Source organism: Aspergillus glaucus (assembly GCF_001890805.1).
Source record: "Aspergillus glaucus CBS 516.65 unplaced genomic scaffold ASPGLscaffold_12, whole genome shotgun sequence".
NCBI classification, from domain to species: Eukaryota; Fungi; Ascomycota; class Eurotiomycetes; order Eurotiales; family Aspergillaceae; genus Aspergillus; species Aspergillus glaucus.
Genome location: NW_019170464.1, coordinates 583,512 through 605,569, shown reverse-complemented (window position 1 = coordinate 605,569; position 22,058 = coordinate 583,512). Strand labels below are relative to the sequence as shown.

Genomic DNA, 22,058 nt, shown 5'->3' with positions numbered 1-22,058 from the left:
GAAACAGGTGCTGGGTCCCGAGCATCCTTCCACTCTAACCAGCATGGCCAACCTCGCATCAGCATACTACAATCAAGGACGATGGAAGGAGGCAGAAGAGTTGTTCGTGCAGGTGATGGAGACCCGGAAACAGGTTCTCGGGCCAGAGCATCCTTCCACTCTAACCAGCATGCACAACCTTGCCTATACTTTGAAACAACGAGTAAATATCCCGGACGCCTTAGCTCTTATTAAGAAATGTGCAGACCTCCGCAACAAATTATTTAGCTCAGATCATCAAGCTGCCATATCCTCGTCCGATGCCCTTAGTGACTGGGAAACAGCAGTGAGCCACCTATCAGAAAACTAAAAACAACAGACTTCAGCGGACAGCCCTCTTCCCCTGCCAATGCACATTTATGCAGCTCATCAAATCGAATCAGATTTAAAGCCTGTTGCAGGCGGCAAACGGCGAACATTCATGAAGTTTCGAGGACGATGATATGCAATTGTAACCCTTACTCTATCTAAATTGAACAATGACTTATGATTCAAGACTTGGCTAGATTTTTGCTATAGTTAGCACTGCAGTACTTGATCCTATTCCTACTCTCTAATTGACATGAATCCTGTAAGTCTGGCAGTGTCAGCCACAAGCTAGTACGGCATTCTTTGGCTATGAATGCTGGGAGAGACATTGCCTATATGACAAATACGTCGAGGTATGACCGAGTGAGGGGGCATCAGAAAAGATAAGACAGGAGTTATATTGATAGTTCCATATTACATGCCCTAGATGTTGTTCTGCAGAGTTGCGACGAAGCTTCGAGGAAATTGTGTATTAAAGCTTACGTGAACAGTAAGACCAAGCTGAAATTCTTTAGAAATTACAAAACGCGTCTTAGCTTGCCAAGAGGCTTTATTTACATACTGTCTGTATAAGCACTAGTATAATTGACTGAAAGCTTGGGAAATAAACTTGAAGTGTTCTGGGTAGGCAGGGCGGTTGTGCAAGGCACTGTAGTCAGGCAATGTTCCCTGTTTCCCGTGCGGAATAACCAATTGCTTAATTGCTTGCAAGGCTTTGTAGCTACGTGGCTTGCAACTTGGATCTTAGTCTCAATGGCCATTCTGGGCTGGCATTACATTCATGATCATCTGCGACAATCTTTAGGTTCGCACCCATTGCTATTGTTTGCACTGACTTAAAAGACTTATCGCACCTTTTCCAAAGGTATCCCTCATCAAGACCTAGCTCTGGCATTGCCATATAACAGACTTTTTGATTGTCCTGAGAAAAATGCAGTCGCCATTATTTCCTCACCGCTCTCTTGAGCCCATTTCAGAAGAAGTCTCTCCCACAGATCATGAGATTTTACGCTATGGTGGCACATCATCCAGCCTTGAAAGACTTCCCTCCCGGCTGCAGCAATCGAAACGAGCATCTACAGATCTTCGCCAACAGCTCGAGGAACTCGCATATGAGGCCAGCTACCTGCGGGCTGAATTGCAGTGGCAAAAGGAGTCAAAGCAAGCCCTGCTACACTTCCGGGAAGAAGTTTTCGGAGTGTTTCATTTGTTGGAAGATGCCCTTGTTCAAGTGACTACAAGGCTCCGCGATTCCGAACAAAGATATATTAGTCTTTGGGGACGTTCATCGGGTGGTGGCGAAAATGGAGGAATGATTTAAGATGGTTTGATTGATATATTTTATGCGTCACCAATCAAGCAACGCTGAGGAGGGAAAGACAATGAAGGTTCTATGTGGACAGAATATAGTGGAATAGACATGTCAACAATACCAAATTCGACCAGCACCAGTTTTGATAAGAAATAGATGAAGTTAAATTTCTCCGCTTCATTGGTCAAGAAACAGTTTCAACTGAAAAATTCTCCACTTACTGTTATCTCGGGCCCATTCCCCAGTCAGTGACAAACATTGGTATATCTGTCAAAGTGCCACCATTGCCGCCTACAAGTATAGAAATCTCAACCTCAAGCGGCCGTACCACTTTCTTGCGGCGGCTTAGAAAAGTATGGGGATGTAATCTTCAGTATAGGTTATGGATTCTCAATTGACACGGCGCTTTGTTATTGTGGGAATTCCACCTCATTTTCGAGAAAGAACAGCAGAAGGATGTACACTTGCAGTGGCGTCTTCTAATAATAACACTTTCCTCTTTATTTAGTACCAGGATAATGAAAAGCCCTTTGAGCTTGCGACACTGTTTAGTGTCGCAGGTTCTTGACTTGTACTTTTGAGTGAACAAACTGAGGGCCACCTAAGCCGACTTCGGAATCGATTTTATGTTTACCGCTTGTAACCCTTCTCATGGACGCAAGCTGGTGTTGGTTGGTTGCCATAACTGATTGGACTCACTGATTTAGGTAAGCAGCCAAACAGACGCATTGGATTAGCGCTAAACGGGAAACGGGGTATCCACAGACAGGATCACATTTGAACCAAACTGCTGGGCCCCCATTGGAGTCTGTTGGAGGAACTGCGCCGCCCAACTTCGAGTCATGGTCAAAAGATTGCACGAAAGTTAACTGGCTGTGGGTATTTTCAGTAGAATCCAGCTATCTTCTATTACCTTCCACGCTCATCTCTCCAGCGCTACTAGTGTAGGTATAAAGCAACCCAAGACCATTGGCTTCCATGCAGTCTCACACAAGCATGCCAGCCAGTTGAGAAAATTCTCTCAGTAACATAAGGAACACAATGGGGGGTCCTGATCCTGGCAGGCAAGAACGCACGTCTTTTACCAAAAGAACTACGACATTGCTAAGAAAATCACATGAGCTTGTAACTCTCTGTGGAGCAAAGGTCTATCTCATTATTGACCATCCACGTGCGTCACTTGCTTATAATTCTGTGGAGGAGGAGGGAAGGCAATGGCCACCCCCTGATGAGCTCTTGGTAAAAGAAAATTCTGAGCCCCAAGTCAAATCAATATTTGGCTGACAGGGTCCCAGGAACACCATTATCCTCACCTGCAACTAATTCTACGTTCCACCATGAATCATACGCGTGCGGATGCCGATAAGGAAGGATTCCAGAAAATCTGCGAATATTTCACCTATTGAGCTGAGATGCTCCGGTCGCTGGACGAGGAACTCCGAGGGCGGCAATCCCAAGCCGCAGACAACGCGAGCAGAAGCCAAAGTATGGGGCATGGTGACAATGTGATTGCTTCAGAAGAGACCGGCTCTATGGAACAGTAAAGTTCGTCTTTTCGCCTTGCCAGTTTTATATCTATATCTTTCACTTCCATAGCGTTCAGTCCTGTGAAGCGAGAGTGGCAGAGAGAGGGCAAGGGTGGCCAGATGACACCCCCATTATTCTGTTTATTTTCATTGCATATATGTGGTTCTAGACGGTTCGTCACCGTATGAATATAGTACAGTAGCTTTTTTCACGTCATTTATTATGGTACACGGTCCACGGGCTGAGTAGACATAATAGGGATGTCGTTATGCAAAATGAAGTCCAAAAATAAATCGAAGAAAATATAGTGGTAAAAGTGATTTGACATCTAATCTGCAAAACATTTAGGTGATAACTTGTCCCTGGCTATTTTGCAACAAGATCAACATAAGCCAGAGACCGATTTCATGCAGCAGCATTTCCGAGATATCTCACTGTCAATTCCCCTGATTATCTGAAGGTAGCTATCGTACTTGGAGGTGCATGAATATGCTCGAAAGTAAGGACATCAGTGTCCAGATTCGGGCGTAAAAAGCCATTCAACCGTAGGAAAATATAAAGGCTGCGATAGTCCTCGGAGAGAAAGCAATCCTCAACTGCTCCCACTTCACGAATTGGAATCAGGCTCATTAGGTCTTGATCAACGATGCAGCAACGGTAGCTTCGGGGAAAATTTGAATGTGAAAAGAGTCTCTGAATATGTTCATGCCATATCGAGCCCGGTTTGTCGATGCGGACCATAACTATCGGTGGGGCATACATAGATCAACGTAAAGCCTAGAAGCAAGTTAGATTCGATAATTCAGAAAGATAACTTGGCAGGGCTGGGAATTACTTATGCTGGTTCCTTTCTAATAAAGGAGGAAAAGTTTGGACCAAAGTGATATTCATATACATTCCATCGGTGCAGGAAAACAAGAGTTTATAGATCACAAGAAACCAAAGCCTGCCATAATGCAGCATAAATGGGCTCAGAGGAATCACGAATTGGGTTTGCAAATAATACATTCTTGCCCTGTCTTCTCATTTGACCTGGAAACCTCTAAACTCTCAGTGCTAAAATGAAGTTACCGACTGGGGATGCTTGAGCTTGCGAAACCAAAAAGGGTCGCAACATGAAGATTCAATGAAGAGCAGGGGATTGAAAAGAGCCTGCAATCCAGAAAAAAGAGGTATAATGGTATATGTCAGACACGTTCCCCCAAATATTTCTTGTTGTTTAATCAAAATCATTTATTCTTTTCGCCATGCGAGTCCTTTCCTCTCGTGTCTTATATGTGATAAGCTTCTGTTTTTGCCTTACTTCTGCACTCATAGTAAGTTTCAATCAATCTAGTCATACTATGCTTAATTCTGTCATTAATATCAACAGATTGAAGGCATCGATGTTGCAGATCTTGACGGACAGATTCAAAACTGTGGATACGTCCGCAATTACAGTATGTCAGGAAACTGAAATTGATGCATAGCAGCTGATTAATATTCCAAACAGGCTTTGAATCCGCAGCCCTACACCGAATTTTATTATTGGATGCGACTTTGTCCAGCCAATTTTGTCATGGCTCCCAGCAGTTGCCATTTCAATCCAAAGGACAGCCACGGTTAAGGGCTTCTCCTGGTTCAATACTCAAACCACGTTATCTAAAACATAGCCGTATATCGTCAAGACAAACAAATATGGAGAAAGGCGTTATTAGCTGGTATGGAACACAGGAGAAGCGGACGCCGGATTTCAGAACATTCTCTGATGTCTTGAGCTTTCAACAAGGCATTGGTGGACAGCGTAAGGCAATCTTCTCATGCAGAAACACCCCCTAGTTGACACAATAAAGTTCTGGCAGTCCACTCTCCTTATAGTGATATCAACACCATTTCCACCTCTTCATTTACAGTGCCATCTCACATAGAAGTTGGCAGCTCTTATACTCTGTACTGGATGTGGAATACAACAGAGATAGTAGACCATGGCTGGCTGGTATACTCATACATACCCAATGACATCTCGCTGTGCTAATGGGAAGTAGGTCTACACATCTTGCATGGATAGTAGTAGTAGTAGTAGTAGTAGTAGACCTCTTATTCCTGTTGTAGCTGACTCTATATACATGTCGCTATGCAGGAGTGCTCGAAGCGCAGCTTCCGAGCTGTCAACAGCCAGCGCCAGCACTGGAGAAGAGGAGGTTTAGCCGACGGATTGGTTCCTCCGGCCACCGTCCCTGCGAGAAGAAGTATGCAAACAATCTATCAAAAGCTTAAACATCAACCCAGCCGTATGCCCTCATCACCATCACTGTCCATCCTCTCGCTGGGCCACCCGGCTTTGCTGCATCACCAGACTGTCGTATCACCGACCTCACCAGTTCCTCATCCTCATACACTCCCTGTCATTGGCTGCCCGGTCCTGGCAGTTATTGTATTCATTGGTTTCCTCCTGTGGCCACCACTATCCTGGCGTTGTGGCCACTATTCGCGCTGCTCTTCATTTCCCACACTCAGCTACCCTGTGCTGCGTTGTCCTCATTTGTTGTACCAAGTGCTCCCTCATCCACCGCATTGAATTGGGAGAGCAGACCCGTTTGGACCATGAAATCGGCGATAGCCACCGATGCCTTCGGCTCCGAAAGCAGCTCGTCTATCCCCAGTGTCCGGGATATCTTTTTCGCCTCCAGTTTTCTCCACATCATTTTCCTTAGCTCCGTCAAAAGTGGACATGCCAGCAAGACATGTTGAGGTGTCTGGCTGCCCAGCCTGCACCCGCACCATGCGCTTTCTCTGACCCCAATGCGAGATAAGTAGTGGCTCAGACCAATCCGTCCCGTGCGCATCTGTATCATTACTGATGCCGTGGCTTTCCGCAAGCCCTTCCAATAACTCAGTACCTTCCTTGTTGGCGCCCTGACCAGCCGCTTTGTTGGCTTTCCCTCCGGCACCTTTTCCCACATCTTCAGCCACTTTTGTGTGATGTCCCCCCGTATCCTCCGCTTGGTCGCTGATGTCAGCCACACTGTCGCGCCGGATTGTTGTCCTGATCCTGTTGCTGCCTCCTTTGCCGTCCTGTCAGCTGCTTCGTTGCCGGGTATCCCCACGTGCGCAGGAATCCACCGGATAGCCACTGGGATCCCCTCTCTTGTATACCAGTCCAGCAATCGGAAGCACTCGCGCTGATATATCTGACCAGAGGCCATGCGGGGGCGGAGGAGTGCCTTCAATGCAGCCTGACTGTCAGAGAAGATGACCACACCATGCTGAATCCTCTCTCTCTGCCTCCAGGCCTCCCTCCGCCGTTTGACCCCTTCCAGTGCCATTTGGATGCCTAGAAGTTCTGCCGCGTACACTGTGGACACCGTTTCCGAGCCAAGATGGCGGCTTACTTTCACTCCCATGCCTGGGATGACCGCAGCTGCTCCCACCTGGCCCTGGTAGCCGCTACCGTCGGTGTAGACCACAAGCGGCTTGTCATCCTTCTGTATTGTCGCGTTGTGCGTGGCCGTGGCCTGTTCCCTCTCTTCAATGAACACCTCCGGAGGCTTATGCCATGGTGCCCGGGTGAATGCCCACCGGCTTTCCCAACCTCCTGCCACAGATCCTGGGGGAGCCACTAAGCATCCATTCTTTGTCCAGGCCTGGATCTCCAGAGGTGTTCGTCCTCCAAGCTTGGTCTTACTAATTGGTCGTTTTCGTCGCAGTCCCTCTGGAATTGCATGCTCCGGCCCTGTTCGTATCCTAATGGCCGTCTCTGCTGCCAATCTTTCCATCTGTAGCTTCACTGGTAGGAGCCACAGCTCCACGTTTAGCGCCTCTGCAGCCGTTGTTCGAAACGCCCCACTAATTAGGCATGCTGCCCGTTTTTGCACTGTTACAAATTGTTGAATTACCTTATTACGATCCTTTGCCGGCATTATTCCAGCCTGGAACCACGCTGCTACTCCAAACAGCATCTGTGGCACAACCACCGCCTGGTAGATTTGCCTCATTGCCACCAGAGACGTTCCCCATGTAGATCCCGCTATCCCCCGTATTGCCGCAAGGCTCTTCCCTGCTTTAGCCAGCATATGGTTGCAGTGTTCCTTGAAATTGAGCTCTGGATCAAACCAGACGCCAAGGTATCGTTCTGAAGTCCGGCTGGCCTCAATGACAACCCCTTCCCTGGGTATCCGTAGTGGTGAGTATTGTGGTCGGACTGTTGATCGTGGGTTGACAAAGTGTATGAGCTTGTATTTCTTGACATCAAACCGAGACGCATGTTTCGACGCCCAATCTGCCGCCGTTCGGCACGCCCGTTGAAGCTTTCCAATGGTTGACCTCTCACTAATCCCCGTGGCCATAATGCATACATCGTCTACCCAGCCATTCGCCGTTACCATTTTCGCCTTCTCAGTACATCGTTCAATCAGATCCGCATTGTAGAGCAGGTACAGTATTGGCGATAGTGGGGATCCCTGCGGAATGCCTGTTGGTGTTGGTATATCTCTTGAGATGCCCTCTGGCATTCTGATGCGTGTACTGCGGTCTTTCAGGAATGCCATGATCCATGGTTCGAGGCACCCTAGTCTCCTCCTTTTTAGGACGTGCTGTAGCCGCGCATGGGACACATTATCATATGCTCCTACTACATCTAGCAGCAGTAAGCTGACCACCGGTAGTCCTCGTCCCCATGATGTCCTGATACGATCAATCATCAACTGTACTGCATGGTCTGTTGAGATGCCCTTACGTCCCTCCAGGTGCGTGTCTGGTAGCAGGCCATATTCCTCCACTGCATGGCTGATCCGTTTTGCGATGATTGCCTCCAGTATCTTACCCAGCGTGTTAAGTAGTGCCACGGGTCGGTAAGATTTTGGTATGCGGTAGTCCCTTTCTTCCCCAGGCTTCCGGAGGACCACTGTGATTGATTTTTGGAAGTATTTTGGGTTATATCCTGTCCGTATGCATGTATAAGAGTTTGGGCACTGAGAGTGTACATGCCCCGGTTTCTGGCACTTTCGGCATAGCTTTGAGCGGCCTTCTCTGCAGAATACAGTCGTTCCATGAATCTGAGCTTCCCAGACCGTGCCCTGATCAATAGCCCGGTTCGCCACTATTGGATTGGTAAATTCAATCACAATTGAGCCCTCTCTTTTACCTTTCCGGGGTTTCACCAACCACCCCACATGGAGGATTTCAGCTTCCTTTCCCCAGGTGTGTTGATTTGCTGCTATGAGCCGAGTGGCTACGTCCATCATTTTCTCCTGTGTTAAATCCATACTCCGGCAGAGTACGCCGTGGGCCACCGAGGCCCAGGTCGGCACCCGGACATGGGTTGTCATGCCAAATGTTTTCACCCACTTATCAGCATGGTGTCGGAGGACCTCTGCCCCCACGGCGTTGCTGGCCCGGAGACTGACATCCCCAGATGGTAGCTGACGTGCGGCAATAAAGGCTGACACTGCAAGGGGAGAGTTGTTTGACTTTTTGACTGCACTTTCTCGTGCTCTCTCAGCCCGTTCCACAATCTTGATTGAAGATAGCTTCTTCAGGTCAGCGCGCATTGCCTCATCACGTATCTTGACTGTGAGTTCACAGTCAACTCCTAACTCCGTGTGCGGTACTCCCGGGGTGGTGGTGCCCGTGTCTTGAGATGTTGGGGTGGAGGCGTTTTGTACTCCGTGCTGCCAGTTTCGTGCCCGGAAAGCTCTCCAACAAGCTGCTGAATCAGGGGGCTCTATGATGCTCTGCTTCTCCCGTATATTTTTAGTGTCGTTCTGGATTCTCTCCAGTGTTTTGTGAATGTCTGCCAAAGCGGAATCAGAGTTTTCACGCCCACTCTGGGCGTCTTTTGCGAAGTCCTCCACCCCCTGGAAAAAGTTGAATAGCTCATTATACCAGTGAGGATTTGTTTGATAGTTTTCCATATGCTGGCGTATCTTCTGAACACCAGTTCTTAGTTCGTTCCTGTTGGCAAAGTGGTTCCGCGGTCCTTTTGGAGCCGCCGTCACTGCTGCCTGAGTGATTTCTTCACCTCCCACCATCACGACCGGAAATCCCAATAAAATTGGTATTTTCCGGTAGCTAATGGAGTTAGATGTAATTGAACAATTTCTAAGCCGAATCCGGCTCTACGTGGTGGCGGAATTTCAAGAATTCGATTCACGCTGAAAGAGTTGTTCATCTTGCATGGATATTGACATTGTGGAATTGCCAACTGCTGCCAACAAATATTCAATCCCGAAAACTACAACAGGCTCAATTTCATCATTCGCACATACTGAGCTATGGCCAACCTCATCATCTGCTGCAGCCTCGGGAACTAAACACCACTCATCAGCCTATGAAGTATTGCCAAAAATATCATTGTCAAAACAACTTATATCAGGTCACTTGAGCACCATGTCAGTGTTTCCCAGCGGACTAGCTGTGTCGCCCAGTATGATGTATAATAGTCTGCCCAGGAGCAGATCTGCTACTGGGCTTGATAGCTTTTCATCCCACATGACCATCCATAATAGCCGGTCCACAGCAGCTATTCCCGTGGAAAGTGGCAATAATATACTGTGCTCCTGGCCTGGATACATTATGCCAGGAATATCAGGCTCATCCATGCTGCTGTCTGCAACAGCATCATCTCCATCATTTCAAAAAGCAACTCCTACTCATCATTCCCATTCTATGTCCAGTAATGCTCCATCCTGGACAAAACCCTCATGGTCTATTTCAGCAACTAGAAGCACAAGAATGCCTTCAATTGGGATACCTCATGGAGAAAGTTATCCACAACCTAGCACGTCCTCACCAATATCAACGAGCCAAAGCCATCATTCGTCAATACCAACAGCCGTACCTTCGATACATTCAAGTCAGGAAATTAAGAGCCCAATCCACCTAGTGAAAGTAAACGCTAGCACGGACAGTTTGTTCTATCCAAAATCTCTTGACAGCATTCCTGTTGGTGACTTTGTGGATTTTGACATTGTTGATGGGTTGTTTTCTCTGCACACCACATCATTGGGAAGCCCATGCGATATTATGAATAATGTTGGAAATCCGAATAATAGGAACCACTTATACTTGGTCACTGGAACCGAACCTGTTTGGTTCATTGCCTGTCCAGTCTTAAGGAGCTGCTATTGTGACCAACAGATACATTTTGCCCTGAATCCTGGAGAACAGAAAGCAACATTCATGAGTAACATTGCTAGCACCACAGTAGTCATGATGACTACTACCGTCCCCATTTCTCAAACACCTAGATCTACTGTCACCAGCGTGGTATGGGTTACTGGTGGATGAGTCTACCAAAAAGGATTTTACTGAAAGCGAATGTTTACTTGCAGACATAAGAGGTAAAAGCAGCAATGTACACAGCCCTTTTCAATTTCTCCTTCAATCACCACAGAAGACATATGTCATAAAAAAGTGTTTTAGCTTAGCAAACTTCCAAGTGAAAAAGAATTATTATGGCGCAAATTTCTTCCTTCCGTATCATGCATGCGAGTAGTACTTTGAGCCACTAGTGGAAGCGTCGGGCCTGCATTTTCCATATTCCCGGCTGCATGTTGCGAGTCCACAACAACGTCCGGAGTTTTATTGTTTTGTGCATCGTTCCCAGTTGCATTCCTTGAAGGAAGGGAACGAGTCTGCCTTGGTGGCGATACTCCCATTGATGCTCTGATGTGGGCAGGACCAGACTGTGGACCAGGCTCAGAGTGCTGTTCGCTTGAAATTTTTTTGTGAAGTTGCGATGGGGTGGGGACCACTAATTCTGGAACTCTTCGCTGGTTCCGTCGTGTACGTGATCTTTTGACTTTACACGACCACCCACGTTTCAGTCGAAATGCTTTAGCCTGGATGGCTGTTTGACGTCGATAAACACCAAACTCTTGCATATATTTCTTTTCAATTTCAGACCAATTCAGGGATTTATGACCCTCAAGCCAGTCTAACAGGTGGCTTGCCTCATGGAGAGACCAGGGGCGAGAACTGGTTTCGGAGGGACATATAGTGTTGGGTAGATCTTGGTGCACCAGAGGCATATCACTACTGTCACGGGACGGTCCTTCAAAGTTACAAGCCCTGCCATTATGCGCTTTTTCAGAGACTTGTACACTACTTTCGTGGGGATCTGGAACAGTCACGCCAGTATTGGTGTCAATGCATTCACCGGCTGGCGCTGGACCTGATTGAGATGAATCCAGGGGAACATCTGTCGCGAGTGCGCCATGAGATCTTTGAGTTTCAGATAAGGGGCTCGGACAAGAACTGCCATGCAGCATATGAAATCTTTCCTTCAGGGAATGAAGCAGTTGGTTGTTTTGTTGAACGGCTATGTAGAATATTAGCCACCAGTCTGAACTGCAATTTGAAACATGGTACAGTGACGGTCCTACCTTGTAAAGCATATTGGTTCCATTCAGACACCTCCGCAATTGCAAGCTCAACTGTCTCCAGTTCTTCCTGTACATCCCTTGGATCCGGCCACAGATTGAGAAGCTTTTGAAGAATGCCGGACTGCATAATAGTGTAATCGGTTTCTGATATTTGGACCAGCAGGCCTTGGATAGGGAAGCGGCACGTGCCATCATCAGTGTATTCAACCTGGTCAGACTCGAATTCACGGATAACATCAACCCAGCTGAGCATGTTACTACCTTGAGCATTGTCGGTTTCAGCCAGGGGCGGACTGCAGGTACTGAACAGTTTGTTGAACTTCTCTTCCACAAAATCGCTTAATAGAGGAACACCCAAATACCGTGCCAGGCTCTCTCCCCGACCAAGGACAACCAGGTAAGTGGCCCACAGTTCTAATCTCGAGAGCGGCGGCTCCGACACCTCCAAATGCCGCAGATGAACATTTTTCTGGCGAGCCAGGAAATTCAGGTTGCAGGGCTGGGCCTCCGACTGTGGAGCCCACCTATAAATAGGGTCAGCACCAGCATCCATCCTGCAGCATGCACACATGGCGAAGATGAGGTTTGCCTAGAGCACCCAAAGATGTGGCCCTCAACTATTTAACCATACCCCAATTCCATGTCCGTCCAAATCAAATGAGCTTTGACCAAAGGTAGGCACTAAATGGATGTGAACTAAGCTTGCGCGGCCAAATTGGAGGCCCAAGCTCAGCTGATCGGTAGCGCTATAGTAATTGTGAGTCGGGATAAGTTAGATTGTTGGAGTTGTGATTAAAATAACTGCGCCAATTAATTCACGGGAACGGACACCAGCCGGGCTTGAGAATAGCCTTTGATAGTATCCTAACCAAGTCTCGGGGATTGCAGCGCAGTTGGCCTCCATTGGCACAGCGCTTAGAACGGTCCATTGATTCGCTGAACCACTCTGTCGGGATCAAATATTTGGTATCCTGTTCCTATATTAATGGTTGTTGCATTGCAATTATGCATTATGTCCAATCGGATAGCAGAGTCTGAGCAAGATCCTGGCAACTTTGTTATCTAGTTAGGCTCAGACCAAAAGTCCAGTGTCTCTGTAGATCACTCGAAGAAGACCTGGAACCTCCATCTAAAATACCCGAGTTTGGTGTCGCATCCGTTATGGGCAATTTGTTCCCAATTGTTTTACTTAATTGACAACAGATTGTCGCTATGGCTTCCTCTTCAGGTTGCGACACTATTCAGTGTCGCGACATGATTAGCTGATTTGTGTTACGAAATGCTCCGCACTACTCCGTGGATGGTTTAGGGTCGGACGCGTGGTAGAACAGAGAAGAGGTTCTTTGGAAGGTCCTTCGGTAAAGGACCTATATCCTGTATTCCTAGACCTCTACGGTTCCAGTTCAATTACCCTTTTTCTTTTCTTTTCTTTTTTTTTTTTTTTTTTTTTCTTCAGATTAAAAATTAATGACTGCCTGCATGGGACAAACCCCGGGATCCTACCAAGATCCCGCGATGCTGTCATGGTAGATTAAGAAGCGGGTTTAGGCGCATTACTTGCCAAGAAAAAATCATGAAAAAAGGCAGGAAGAAGCCAGAACTAAAGAGAATCAATATAGAGCAGAAGTAAGCCATGGTTATTCATTGTTGATTGAATGCCCTATTGTAGTCATACCAACAAGTCCAACATATTCTGGATTCCTTTGCCCTATCCGCCTTTCTAAATCAAAGATCTTGTGTTTCCTTAAGAAGGGTATTATCTAAAAGGGCAGGATCAATAGTGTTGGCAATTTCTTGGGAACTCCTGTGACTACCTTCATCCAGACAAATGAGTGACTTGAGATCCATGGGTGAATATGCTCTTCTGAGCAACGAGGAACCACTGTCGTGAAGATGGTGTTCAATACGCGTGATAATAGGCTCAACCTCAGTTAGGTGTAATGCATTATCTTGGTTAAGAAAACTCCTCACGGCCGAATCCAGAAGACCGTAGGTCTCCACAATCTCTGGGAAGTTCTGGGCGATATAGGCTGCCAATGCAACAACTTGCTTTTCTGTGGAATGTTTGTTTCTTTTTTTTTAGAAGAAAAAAAAAAAGGGGGGGGGAAGGAAGGAAAAGTTAATGACTGGTCCAGTGGAAATAATCTTGGGGGTATATCATACAATTTTTGCTCTAGTTGTTTCCCACATATCAGGAGAGCGCCGTAAGACAGCCTGGATGCTGCTATCAACCACCTTCTGGCCTGTCGATTTTCCTGTCCGAATTTCCGTTTGCGTTCACTTTGTAGACTCTCATCAATGCTTTCCCAGTCATTGTAGATTTCGCTTAAAATTAACTCGGTAGCGAGTGCGGTGATACTCTTTCCTCTTTGTGAGACCCTCTCACCTCTCAACCTCTGTAACTACGGGGTCTTGGGTGGTTTGGGGTGTGTCTTGGGGGTGTTGGGTGAGGTTCTCATCACTTCAGCGTAGCTGTTATGCTTTGAGGGGGGTTGGTGGTTCTTGTTCTCTTTGGTGGGGATCCTGGTTGCGAGGCTCTTGCTGAAATTGAGGACCAGGGACCTGATGTCCCTGCCCAGGGAGGCTGCTCCTTGTAGGCCTTTCTCTTCCCAGTTAGTCACTTTCTGGCTGACTGCGGAGGCCAGCTCTAGGACTTCCTCTCCTGTAGACTTTATCTCTGCGGTGCGTGTGGCCACTGCTGCTGCAATGTGGCTTTGGAGTTCCAAGCCTAGCTGGCTTTGGGGAGCTTCGTAGGAGGGGGATGCAGGGGGCGTATCCCGGTCGGGCTGCCAGTTCTTGGGCGTAGGGGGTGCCTGTATATCCTTTCCCGGTGTCTCTGGTCTCGGTCGTTTGGGTGGTCGCTTCGGGGTGGTGGGCTCACGGGGGGAAGCGGTCGGAGTCTCGTGGGCGCCCGGGGCTTCCCCCATATTGACGTCGGACATGGAATTGGTGGTAGTAGTGTCTGAGATCGGTGGCTGGCTGGAAAATCGCGAGCAGGTGGTCGCGATTTTGGCGGCAGAGAAGTCTGATAAAGTATTGATTAGAACAAGAGCATTCTTGTCACATGACGGCTTGTCATGTGATGGCAAAGATTTAACAATGTTTTCTACCTTCTTTCTTTCCTCATGTTTGATATTATGGTCGTCGCTGCTTAGAAAGTTGAATGGAGAATTCTGAGCCCATTTCTCTGGTTGACCCGTGATAATTAACAGATAGAATTTGAGTGTGAAATGGCGTGAAAAAAACTGTATCTATCCCTCTATGTTACTCTTGTTGTGTGCTGGTAAATCGTATGGCCACATTCGACCTGATCATTGCAGTAATGAGGATCCCAATGGACCCGCGGGATTGGCATCCACTTTCCCACGTGCGAACATGGCCATGATATCAGGATCCGACTCAAGTTCCTGACCATGGATACCGAAATACACTCATATTGCAATCTGAATGTTTAACTCAAAGCAGTCTGTCTCACGGTCCAATTGCATAGCCACGGCATGCCAGACCAATATTCATGAATATTACCTGAATTGAAACTAGCACCAGGAGGGTCATCAAGTCCCTTTCGTAGCGGTCTTTGAAAACTACAAAGTATCGATGCCGAATTTGTCCACAGTGGCTAGATCTAGTCAGCTTTTTCTATCTAGCCGTGGGTGATCCGATTCTTCCGGCCCCGCACGGTTGTCTTTGTCCTGGGTCCACCCAAGGAACTATTCTCCGCGCACTCCGAGTTTCCTTTGTCTATCACAGCTGCTGCAAAGTACCGTGCCTAGATAGCCTCAGTCTGGTTCCTGGCATTATAATGATGCTTCAATATTTCTGGAAAGGGCACCAACATGAAGGAAACCAGGACACAAGCAATACTGTTGTTGCATCCCTATCTTGCCATCTTCATACTTTCTAATTGGAGAGTTATAAGGTACTACTCTATGTTCTTTATGCTGTTAAGAACCATTTTGACCAGTGACCAAACTTTACTGAAACAAGAGAAAAAATACACCAGTCAAAGTCAACAGAGTTCCAACAGCTATCCTAGAGTGATAAAAAGCATCCAGCCTAAACCGTGCCGTATCATCCTAAATAGAAACAGCCCATTGATTGGCTGGAAGTAAAATGGAAGATACACCCGAGCTGTTTCCTTTGTTGTGATGTCGTTGTCAATTATGATCACCACTAATGGCTTTTGCTGGCGTGATAATGCTATATAAAGCTACCTCAATCACAAGGAAAAAGAAGAAGCCTTATTTTTTTCTCCTTTTTTTCTATCTCTTTACCTTTCCAGTCTTACAATTCTTTCAACTAAACTAAATTGATATGTCTGAAAACAAACATTTTGACCATAACTCCCATATGAACTCATATTCTTCCAGTGGCGAATGGAATTGCAGCACTTTTCTCGGCCCATTTTTACAGTTCAGGGGCCCTTTCGTGGACACGGCAACTGGATGTTCGAGCCCTATTATGGAAGCAGGTGGAATGATAAAAGAATATCCAATGCAAGAGCTCTCGACAGAGCTAGATGAATCTAATAATGCCTATAATTGCGGGAGTCATTTCCTTCCAGATGTGGGAAGTTGGCAAAACGGGTGAGTTTAAGTCCTGGCAAAGACACATTGTGCCAACTTACCAACATCATTGGCAGAGCCTATCAGACAAGTATTGATCCTTCAGACATGTCTAAGTATGACAAAAGCTAAGCTTTGCTTATGTTTATGATGGCTAAGACAAGCGCAGTGAGGCTGAAAGCCAACATCCGTTCCCCGATTTTATGCATGACAATGTTGATGGGTTTTCCCCTATGGACAATATCTCTATGACCATTGATAAGCATCTTTCAATGACAGGAAAGCCTCATCCAAAAGTCGATAGGCTTTCTACAAACGTCGAGGGCCTCTCAGCCACGGTTGAGACGCTTTCTTCCAGTGTCAATAGCATGTCATCTGCCATCGAAAGCCTATCTGCAAAAGTGGTCAGCACATCTCTGGCGGTTGATAGCCTTAATGCAAAGACCAATCAAATTGCTGATACTATTGGCAACCTGTCTGAGACTGTGGATGAAATTGTCAAATGAGAACGGATAGCAATGGAGAGGTTTGGCAAATTCCCGAGCCAAGAGGGCCGGCCTAGTCCTATTGCCTTTCGGCGGCCTTGATATGGTATACTATTTGTTCACTGATCTTCCCTTGTGTGACGGCCTGGTCACGTTGGTTGGCTATCATGTGAGGTGCAGTTGTTTGTTTTGTTGATAACTACAGCATTACCTTCTTTCTTCCTTCCTCATGTCAATTATTCTCGTCGATAGCTACCTAGGTAGAGCCTGTGCGTTGGATGTTCTGTTACCTTAGCTGAGCCCGTGACACCTTGCCCTTTTCTTTATTTCAAATTCCAAAGCAGCCTTCATCGCGACACCTAGTCAGAATGGGCAGATCAATATGGGAATGGATTTATATGTGATATAGAGAAGTAGAGACAATTAAGAAGAGGTAATTAATGAGACAAGACGTATCATAGCCATGGTTGTGAACGGAGCATGGTCATGGATGAGGACCATCCTCTCATCAGCGCCATGCTTGATCCTATCATACACGTGCTCCCGCCACATTATTACCCCAATTGAGCTTGAAAACAAACATGTTGGTTTGCCACTGTAAGTGTGAGCGGCTTGGTCGTACCCAAAATATTCCGATCCATTGTCCTCGAATGTTATTAGCCTCAAGTCTAGGCTAGGAATATGTGTTATGCACTGATATTAGTGACTGATGTGGCTTTGACAGTTAATCTGCGGATCGTACTTTTGGCAAGTTCACTGAGGATCATCCCCCAAATTCCAGATTCAGATTAGTGTTTATCGCTTGTTTCCAACATATGATCCATCGGTGGCGTTCAAAGCTAGAGGCTTGTGAACCCAACTAAGTTTGACGGCGCTCGGCCCGACAAACCCGTCCAACCAACTTTCATACGGAGTAGTTGGCTTGAACCCTGCCGTTTATTTGCTGATTGGATGTCTCTGTTTGGCTACATATTGCAGTACAACTGTGTAGCTGTGAACCGAATGGGTCTGCATTCTGTACCTTAAATCTTACTGTTATGTAGGTGAAGCTCAAGAGTTTTGCGGCACAAGTGCTTCGCAAACCCCGGGCCCGACACTTCGGTTCAGCCGAATCCTGATAATTGTGGGCACTGATTTCCATTCATAGTCTTTTGCTTGAAATTAATACGGAGTACGGACTACGTGTCAGGTCTATTTCCATAATCAATCCAATAAGAAGCAAAATACATAATTACGGGATGGGCCACATTTCGCCACAGGGATCGGTTGGATAAATAGTCGGTCCAATTAGGAACGCCTTGAATGCCACTGTGACCATACCATAGATTACTAGTTAACTATTAGGCGAGCTCAGCGCTTCTCTCAACAATCCAATCATCTCTAGTTTCATATCATATCCACTGCAGGTTGTTACAGACACAAGTAATGAAAAATAATGTTTAAGTCCACACTCCAACAGTCCAGCTATAATGGCTATGGCTTAGAATGCCTGTTGACTGAACCTCAACAGTCCAAACTGCGTCCTTCTAGGGCATCACTCTGTGGAAGCCAGCGCTGACTTCAAAGTCATGCTCTTGTTTTATTTTCACAAGCTTTCCACACCTGTAGATAATCACCAAAACCAGAAACCCTGAAGCAGAAAGGCCGGTGGTGATGATGGTCAATAATGCCATAATCGACCAATTTCCTTCCCTTGCTGTGTAAATATTGACAAGCGATGTGACCAGCCCTGCTGTAGCATTGAGAAGTGTTGGACTGTGAAAGGCAACTCAGTTGAGTACAGCTACCCATATTGGTGTTTGAGTATCACTCACATAAACAAGCGGTTTATGAGCCATATATAGTTGTTTTTTCGCTCCCAGAAGAGCCAGGCAGTCAACATGGCACCAAGTAAAAAGAGAAACACTGCAATTGCTACAAGCGGGGGATTTTGGATTGTATTGAGGATGGCTTTACCAGCCCCAGTCTTGTCCAGGCTCTTCTCTAGAGCATCCGACTTCTGAAGTGAAGTAAATGTGCCTGGAATAACCAGATACCCAGCAAGAAGCGCCCAGTGTGCGAACTCAGCAACCAGGTTTAAGTACCAGGGAACTTCATCAAGAAGCATCTGCTCATATCTGGTTTCAATGGAACGTAACATGTTGGCCCGATTCATAGAAACATTTTCATGGGGAGAAGCTGGGGTCCGAGAGGTTTCCATCTTTGTGGACATTTGGAATAACTACGAAGGAACGGGTCTTCCTTAAGTACTTATCTAATACCATTTGAGTGGGGCAAGCCTAAGACGAGTACTGTTTCGGTGGCCATTGGTTCCATGTTGGGTTAAACACGTTCCTAGGAGTGATACAGCCGAATTTTTTGATGATAGATTTAACCAATTTAGAAGATCAATAATCACTTGATGGCAAAAAGCTCCATAGACCTTGTTCACATAAAAAAAATAAAAAATAAAAAGGATCAGGTGGTTCATTTACTATCTGGCTTGACTGCTTTGAGCTGCACCCCAAGATTCAACCCGACCTCCCTAGATGATCTCTGTATCTTGCTTGCTACCTTGGGCGATTGTACAAAGTGTATAAACAGGACGAAGGCACCATGACACCGCGCTGGTTTGTAGAAATGGATGCTTGCAAATTCAGTCAGCAGTACATCTAAGACTTTATTCAATGAATCTTACCTGAAGGAGGTCATCAGCAGTTGCTGTAGGTGGTGCACCAGCGAGGTCATCAGCAAGCAGGCCGATCGTGCCACGTACTCTAACCAGTCGTTCAAGCCGAAGCAGTCTCCAGGCTGCATTGCAGACAGCCTGAATGTCTTTGGCCTTGCTATGTATGTTACTCTTAGGCTTCTTGAGGAGAGACTCGCCAATACTGGCTGCAACCAAGTCAGCTAAACTCTGCATTGTGCTGAGCTGGATCTTACTAATCCTCACATCGCCCCCTTCAGTGATTAGGACATTTTCACCTGTCAAGCCACCATAGCAAATGTCCAGGTCTTCGTGGAGATATCTGAGGCCTTCAAGGGTCTTCAAAAACGTCAGTTCAAGGCCTTTACATTTTCTTGTTCATTTAGAGCTTACTGCTTTGCAAACCAATGCCACCTCCACTTCACTGAGCTGATATACTGGCCAAAGCTGTTCAATCTCATTCAATGTGATTCCCCAATGTCCATAACAAAAGTAAACATTGCCTCTAGCAACAAATATTTCCCTGGCAATCAATAAGCTAGGGTGGGAAACTTGGGACAGGTGATAAACAGGGATATCTTTCCCTTCAGTATTGCAATGGCTGATGTATCCAACCAGCGACCCATCTTTGAACTCAATGGCATCAATGCCCCTCCATGAGCGACTTAAACCAACGAACAGTCGATCACGCTGGTCATATGGTGAGCCATGCTTGATGAATTCACATTTTCCTGTATCTTTGTGCACTGGAGTGGAGGGGAAGATCGTCCCGGGTATGATGCTCGACTTGCGCACAGGCAAGTCAAAAGGTGGATCAAGCTTCTGTGCTGGGGCCATCTAGGCAGCGAATTTCCTTGAAAAAATCTTAGGGCCGGAAAGAAGTGGAGGGTAATGGAGATGTAAGCCCAGAAATGAAATTGGTGTCTTATATTCTGAAATATAGCATAATCATTCTGTTTAGTGCAGGTACCGAACCGTTTGGGTCCGCAGTAGAATATCCGACTGATTGCGACACCAAACAGTTCGGCAGATAGTATCTTAATTTGCATCATAATCTTATACCAAACTGTTTTGGGAAACATGAATTGACAACTGTTAGCGGGGCAAGAGTGGACCGAAACTTACTATAGTAGGTGCGATCGGCCAGGCGCTCACCTTCGGAATTTTGCGACACTGGAAGGAAACCGTTGGTTTATTCAACCCAAGACTGCAGAGACCCGACTGGAAGTAAATGTCATCATTAAAAGTTGATTATCTGCTCAGTATCAGCTCCATATTTTAGTCACAAGTATGACAAAAATACCAAGGCTTTCAAGGCTTGCAGGAAGTTCTGTTGGCATAAACCTGCATCAATTTTTGAAGAAGCCTGGAACCCATTTGGACCATTTCATATATCTTGTCTCTTTCTTGTTCTTCTTTCACTCTCTGAAGTGCAAATTTCCCTAACGTGAAGGGCGCTTAGCTGCCACTTGAGGTGATGGGGGAAAGTTCCAAATGTCAAACAGTTTTGCCAGAATCATTGTGGGCTGATGATCCTGTTCAACAAAAGCGCAGTGGTAAATTTCTTACTGGGCGAGATAATGCAACAAGGTCCCAGACACTCATTGACCGCTCATATCGTTTTGGAATTCCGATAAAAGCGCACAGAAACGCCCCCCCTCTTTCAACTGTGAAGGAAGAACAACCAAAGGACAATTACCATAAGTCATATGATGTTGATCAAGCAGGCTATGGGATGATTGCTCTAAAAGATGTTGAAGGATTTCCTACTTTCCTGATAAAGAAACACCAAATACCCAAGTCATGGACTTTCCAGGAAGCTTCACACAAAAATTTAGTGCCATTGACAGAATTCTACACAGAATCCAGCTCGATCTGTTTAGTCTATGAGTACATGCATCTGGCTATTCCACTAGGCGGCTTGGCGGGGGTCGTGGATTTCAGTGAGGCGGATATAGCCACTATTTGCAGAGAGATTCTCGATGGTCTTGTTTATATTCATTCCAAGCTTGGCATATCACACGGCTCGGTTGATTGCAGCAATGTCCTCCTAAACAGGAAAGGAGAGATACAATTGGGTAGGCAAAATCTTGCCCTTGATTTCTATGAAGGGCTAATGATATCTCTAGCAAACATTGGACTTTGGAGACAGTATGTTAAGCAGCAACATACTGAGCAACTGGAAGGCAGATGTAGCAGCTGTTGGTTTCATTGTGATCTGTCTCAGTGACAAAACTGCCTTGATTTCAGGAGTCGCTCCTTTGAAAATTGCGCTATCAAGTCCAGCTCATGGGTTTATAGAAAAGTCAAAAATAGAGTCAGCTAAAGAACTTTTGAATGTAAGATTTTCCCTTTTACAGTTAATCTTGAGAAAGGTGTTGACCACTTGTAAGGATGAATTCTTGTATCTAGCAACACCAGGAGGGGCATGGAGCCTAAAGCGACATTATTTTAATGCACTTCCCTTGAGCGTCCGGTTCGGCAGCCGAGTTTGTGAAGATAATTGAATTTCATCATGGCGCTTTGTAAGCGGCAAATAAAATAAAAGATCGATTTATCTAGCAAGGTATCAAGAAATTCCCTGTACCAAAAAACCCGGGGAGTAGTAACAGACCAGAGAGTAGGCACGGACTGGAGGGTAGGGACAGACCAGAGAGTAGGGACAGACCAGAGAGTAGGGACAGACCGGAGAGTAGGGACAGACCGGAGGGTAGGGACAGACTGGAGAGTAGGCACGGACTGGAGAGTAGGGACAGACCGGAGAGTAGGCAC

The 22,058-nt window shown here is 46.3% G+C and overlaps 9 protein-coding genes across 9 annotated transcripts in view; 4 read left to right on the top strand and 5 right to left on the bottom strand.

Moving 5' to 3' along the window:
* ASPGLDRAFT_173020 (uncharacterized protein) overlaps positions 1–349 on the top strand; it is a gene marked incomplete at both ends in the record, with an annotated part of 3,595 nt that extends 3,246 nt beyond the window's left edge. The window contains one exon of the mRNA XM_022542781.1: positions 8–349. Within this exon, the coding sequence (XP_022400248.1) occupies positions 8–349 (342 nt within the window). The remainder of the gene's footprint in view (positions 1–7) is intronic.
* Positions 350–1,201: 852 nt separating this feature from the next.
* ASPGLDRAFT_48096 (uncharacterized protein) lies at positions 1,202–1,764 on the top strand (the record flags this gene model as incomplete). Its single annotated transcript, XM_022546826.1, has 1 exon — positions 1,202–1,764. A coding segment is annotated over exon 1 (206 nt), but the record flags the coding sequence as incomplete, so codon positions are not given.
* Positions 1,765–5,254: 3,490 nt separating this feature from the next.
* Positions 5,255–9,195, bottom strand: ASPGLDRAFT_82880 (uncharacterized protein; the record flags this gene model as incomplete). Its single annotated transcript, XM_022550190.1, has 2 exons — positions 5,255–6,117; positions 8,310–9,195. 2 exons carry the CDS (start codon positions 9,193–9,195, stop codon positions 5,729–5,731), a joined length of 1,275 nt encoding a protein of 424 aa, XP_022400246.1. The 3' UTR covers positions 5,255–5,728.
* A 2,085-nt stretch (positions 9,196–11,280) lies between these two features.
* Positions 11,281–12,103, bottom strand: ASPGLDRAFT_58638 (uncharacterized protein; the record flags this gene model as incomplete). Its single annotated transcript, XM_022548330.1, has 2 exons — positions 11,281–11,486; positions 11,537–12,103. 2 exons carry the CDS (start codon positions 12,101–12,103, stop codon positions 11,451–11,453), a joined length of 603 nt encoding a protein of 200 aa, XP_022400245.1. The 3' UTR covers positions 11,281–11,450.
* Positions 12,104–13,952: 1,849 nt separating this feature from the next.
* ASPGLDRAFT_58637 (uncharacterized protein) lies at positions 13,953–14,940 on the bottom strand (the record flags this gene model as incomplete). Its single annotated transcript, XM_022548329.1, has 2 exons — positions 14,661–14,940; positions 13,953–14,575 (listed from the first exon to the last, which is right to left on the bottom strand). The coding sequence occupies exon 2, from the start codon at positions 14,490–14,492 to the stop codon at positions 13,953–13,955; it is 540 nt and encodes a 179-aa protein (XP_022400244.1). The 5' UTR covers positions 14,493–14,575; positions 14,661–14,940.
* Positions 14,941–16,081: 1,141 nt separating this feature from the next.
* ASPGLDRAFT_82878 (uncharacterized protein) lies at positions 16,082–17,038 on the top strand (the record flags this gene model as incomplete). The annotated part of the gene is made up of 2 exons (XM_022550189.1): positions 16,082–16,136; positions 16,275–17,038. 2 exons carry the CDS (start codon positions 16,082–16,084, stop codon positions 16,619–16,621), a joined length of 402 nt encoding a protein of 133 aa, XP_022400243.1. The 3' UTR covers positions 16,622–17,038.
* Positions 17,039–18,126: 1,088 nt separating this feature from the next.
* On the bottom strand, positions 18,127–18,949 carry ASPGLDRAFT_1493265 (uncharacterized protein; the record flags this gene model as incomplete). Its single annotated transcript, XM_022542022.1, has 2 exons — positions 18,415–18,949; positions 18,127–18,355 (listed from the first exon to the last, which is right to left on the bottom strand). Exons 1-2 carry the CDS (start codon positions 18,810–18,812, stop codon positions 18,127–18,129), a joined length of 627 nt encoding a protein of 208 aa, XP_022400242.1. The 5' UTR covers positions 18,813–18,949.
* A 109-nt stretch (positions 18,950–19,058) lies between these two features.
* On the bottom strand, positions 19,059–20,376 carry ASPGLDRAFT_58636 (uncharacterized protein). Its single transcript, XM_022548328.1, has 4 exons — positions 19,680–20,376; positions 19,523–19,625; positions 19,278–19,474; positions 19,059–19,226 (listed from the first exon to the last, which is right to left on the bottom strand). The coding sequence occupies exons 1-4, from the start codon at positions 20,121–20,123 to the stop codon at positions 19,125–19,127; spliced, it is 846 nt and encodes a 281-aa protein (XP_022400241.1). The 5' UTR covers positions 20,124–20,376; the 3' UTR covers positions 19,059–19,124.
* A 259-nt stretch (positions 20,377–20,635) lies between these two features.
* On the top strand, positions 20,636–21,617 carry ASPGLDRAFT_48091 (uncharacterized protein). The gene is made up of 2 exons (XM_022546824.1): positions 20,636–21,364; positions 21,416–21,617. Exons 1-2 carry the CDS (start codon positions 20,764–20,766, stop codon positions 21,514–21,516), a joined length of 702 nt encoding a protein of 233 aa, XP_022400240.1. The 5' UTR covers positions 20,636–20,763; the 3' UTR covers positions 21,517–21,617.
* Positions 21,618–22,058: the final 441 nt, after the last annotated feature.

Coding starts and splice junctions, on each gene's coding strand:
- ASPGLDRAFT_58636 (XM_022548328.1), bottom strand. CDS start 20,123: ATGGCCCCAGCACAGAAGCTTGATCCACCTTTTGACTTGCCTGTGCGC. Junction 19,626..19,679: donor TGGCATTGGTTTGCAAAGCA/GTAAGCTCTAAA, acceptor ACGTTTTTGAAG/ACCCTTGAAGGCCTCAGATA. Junction 19,227..19,277: donor CTGCTGATGACCTCCTTCAG/GTAAGATTCATT, acceptor TGAATTTGCAAG/CATCCATTTCTACAAACCAG.
- ASPGLDRAFT_48091 (XM_022546824.1), top strand. CDS start 20,764: ATGGGGGAAAGTTCCAAATGTCAAACAGTTTTGCCAGAATCATTGTGG. Junction 21,365..21,415: donor GAAAGGAGAGATACAATTGG/GTAGGCAAAATC, acceptor TGATATCTCTAG/CAAACATTGGACTTTGGAGA.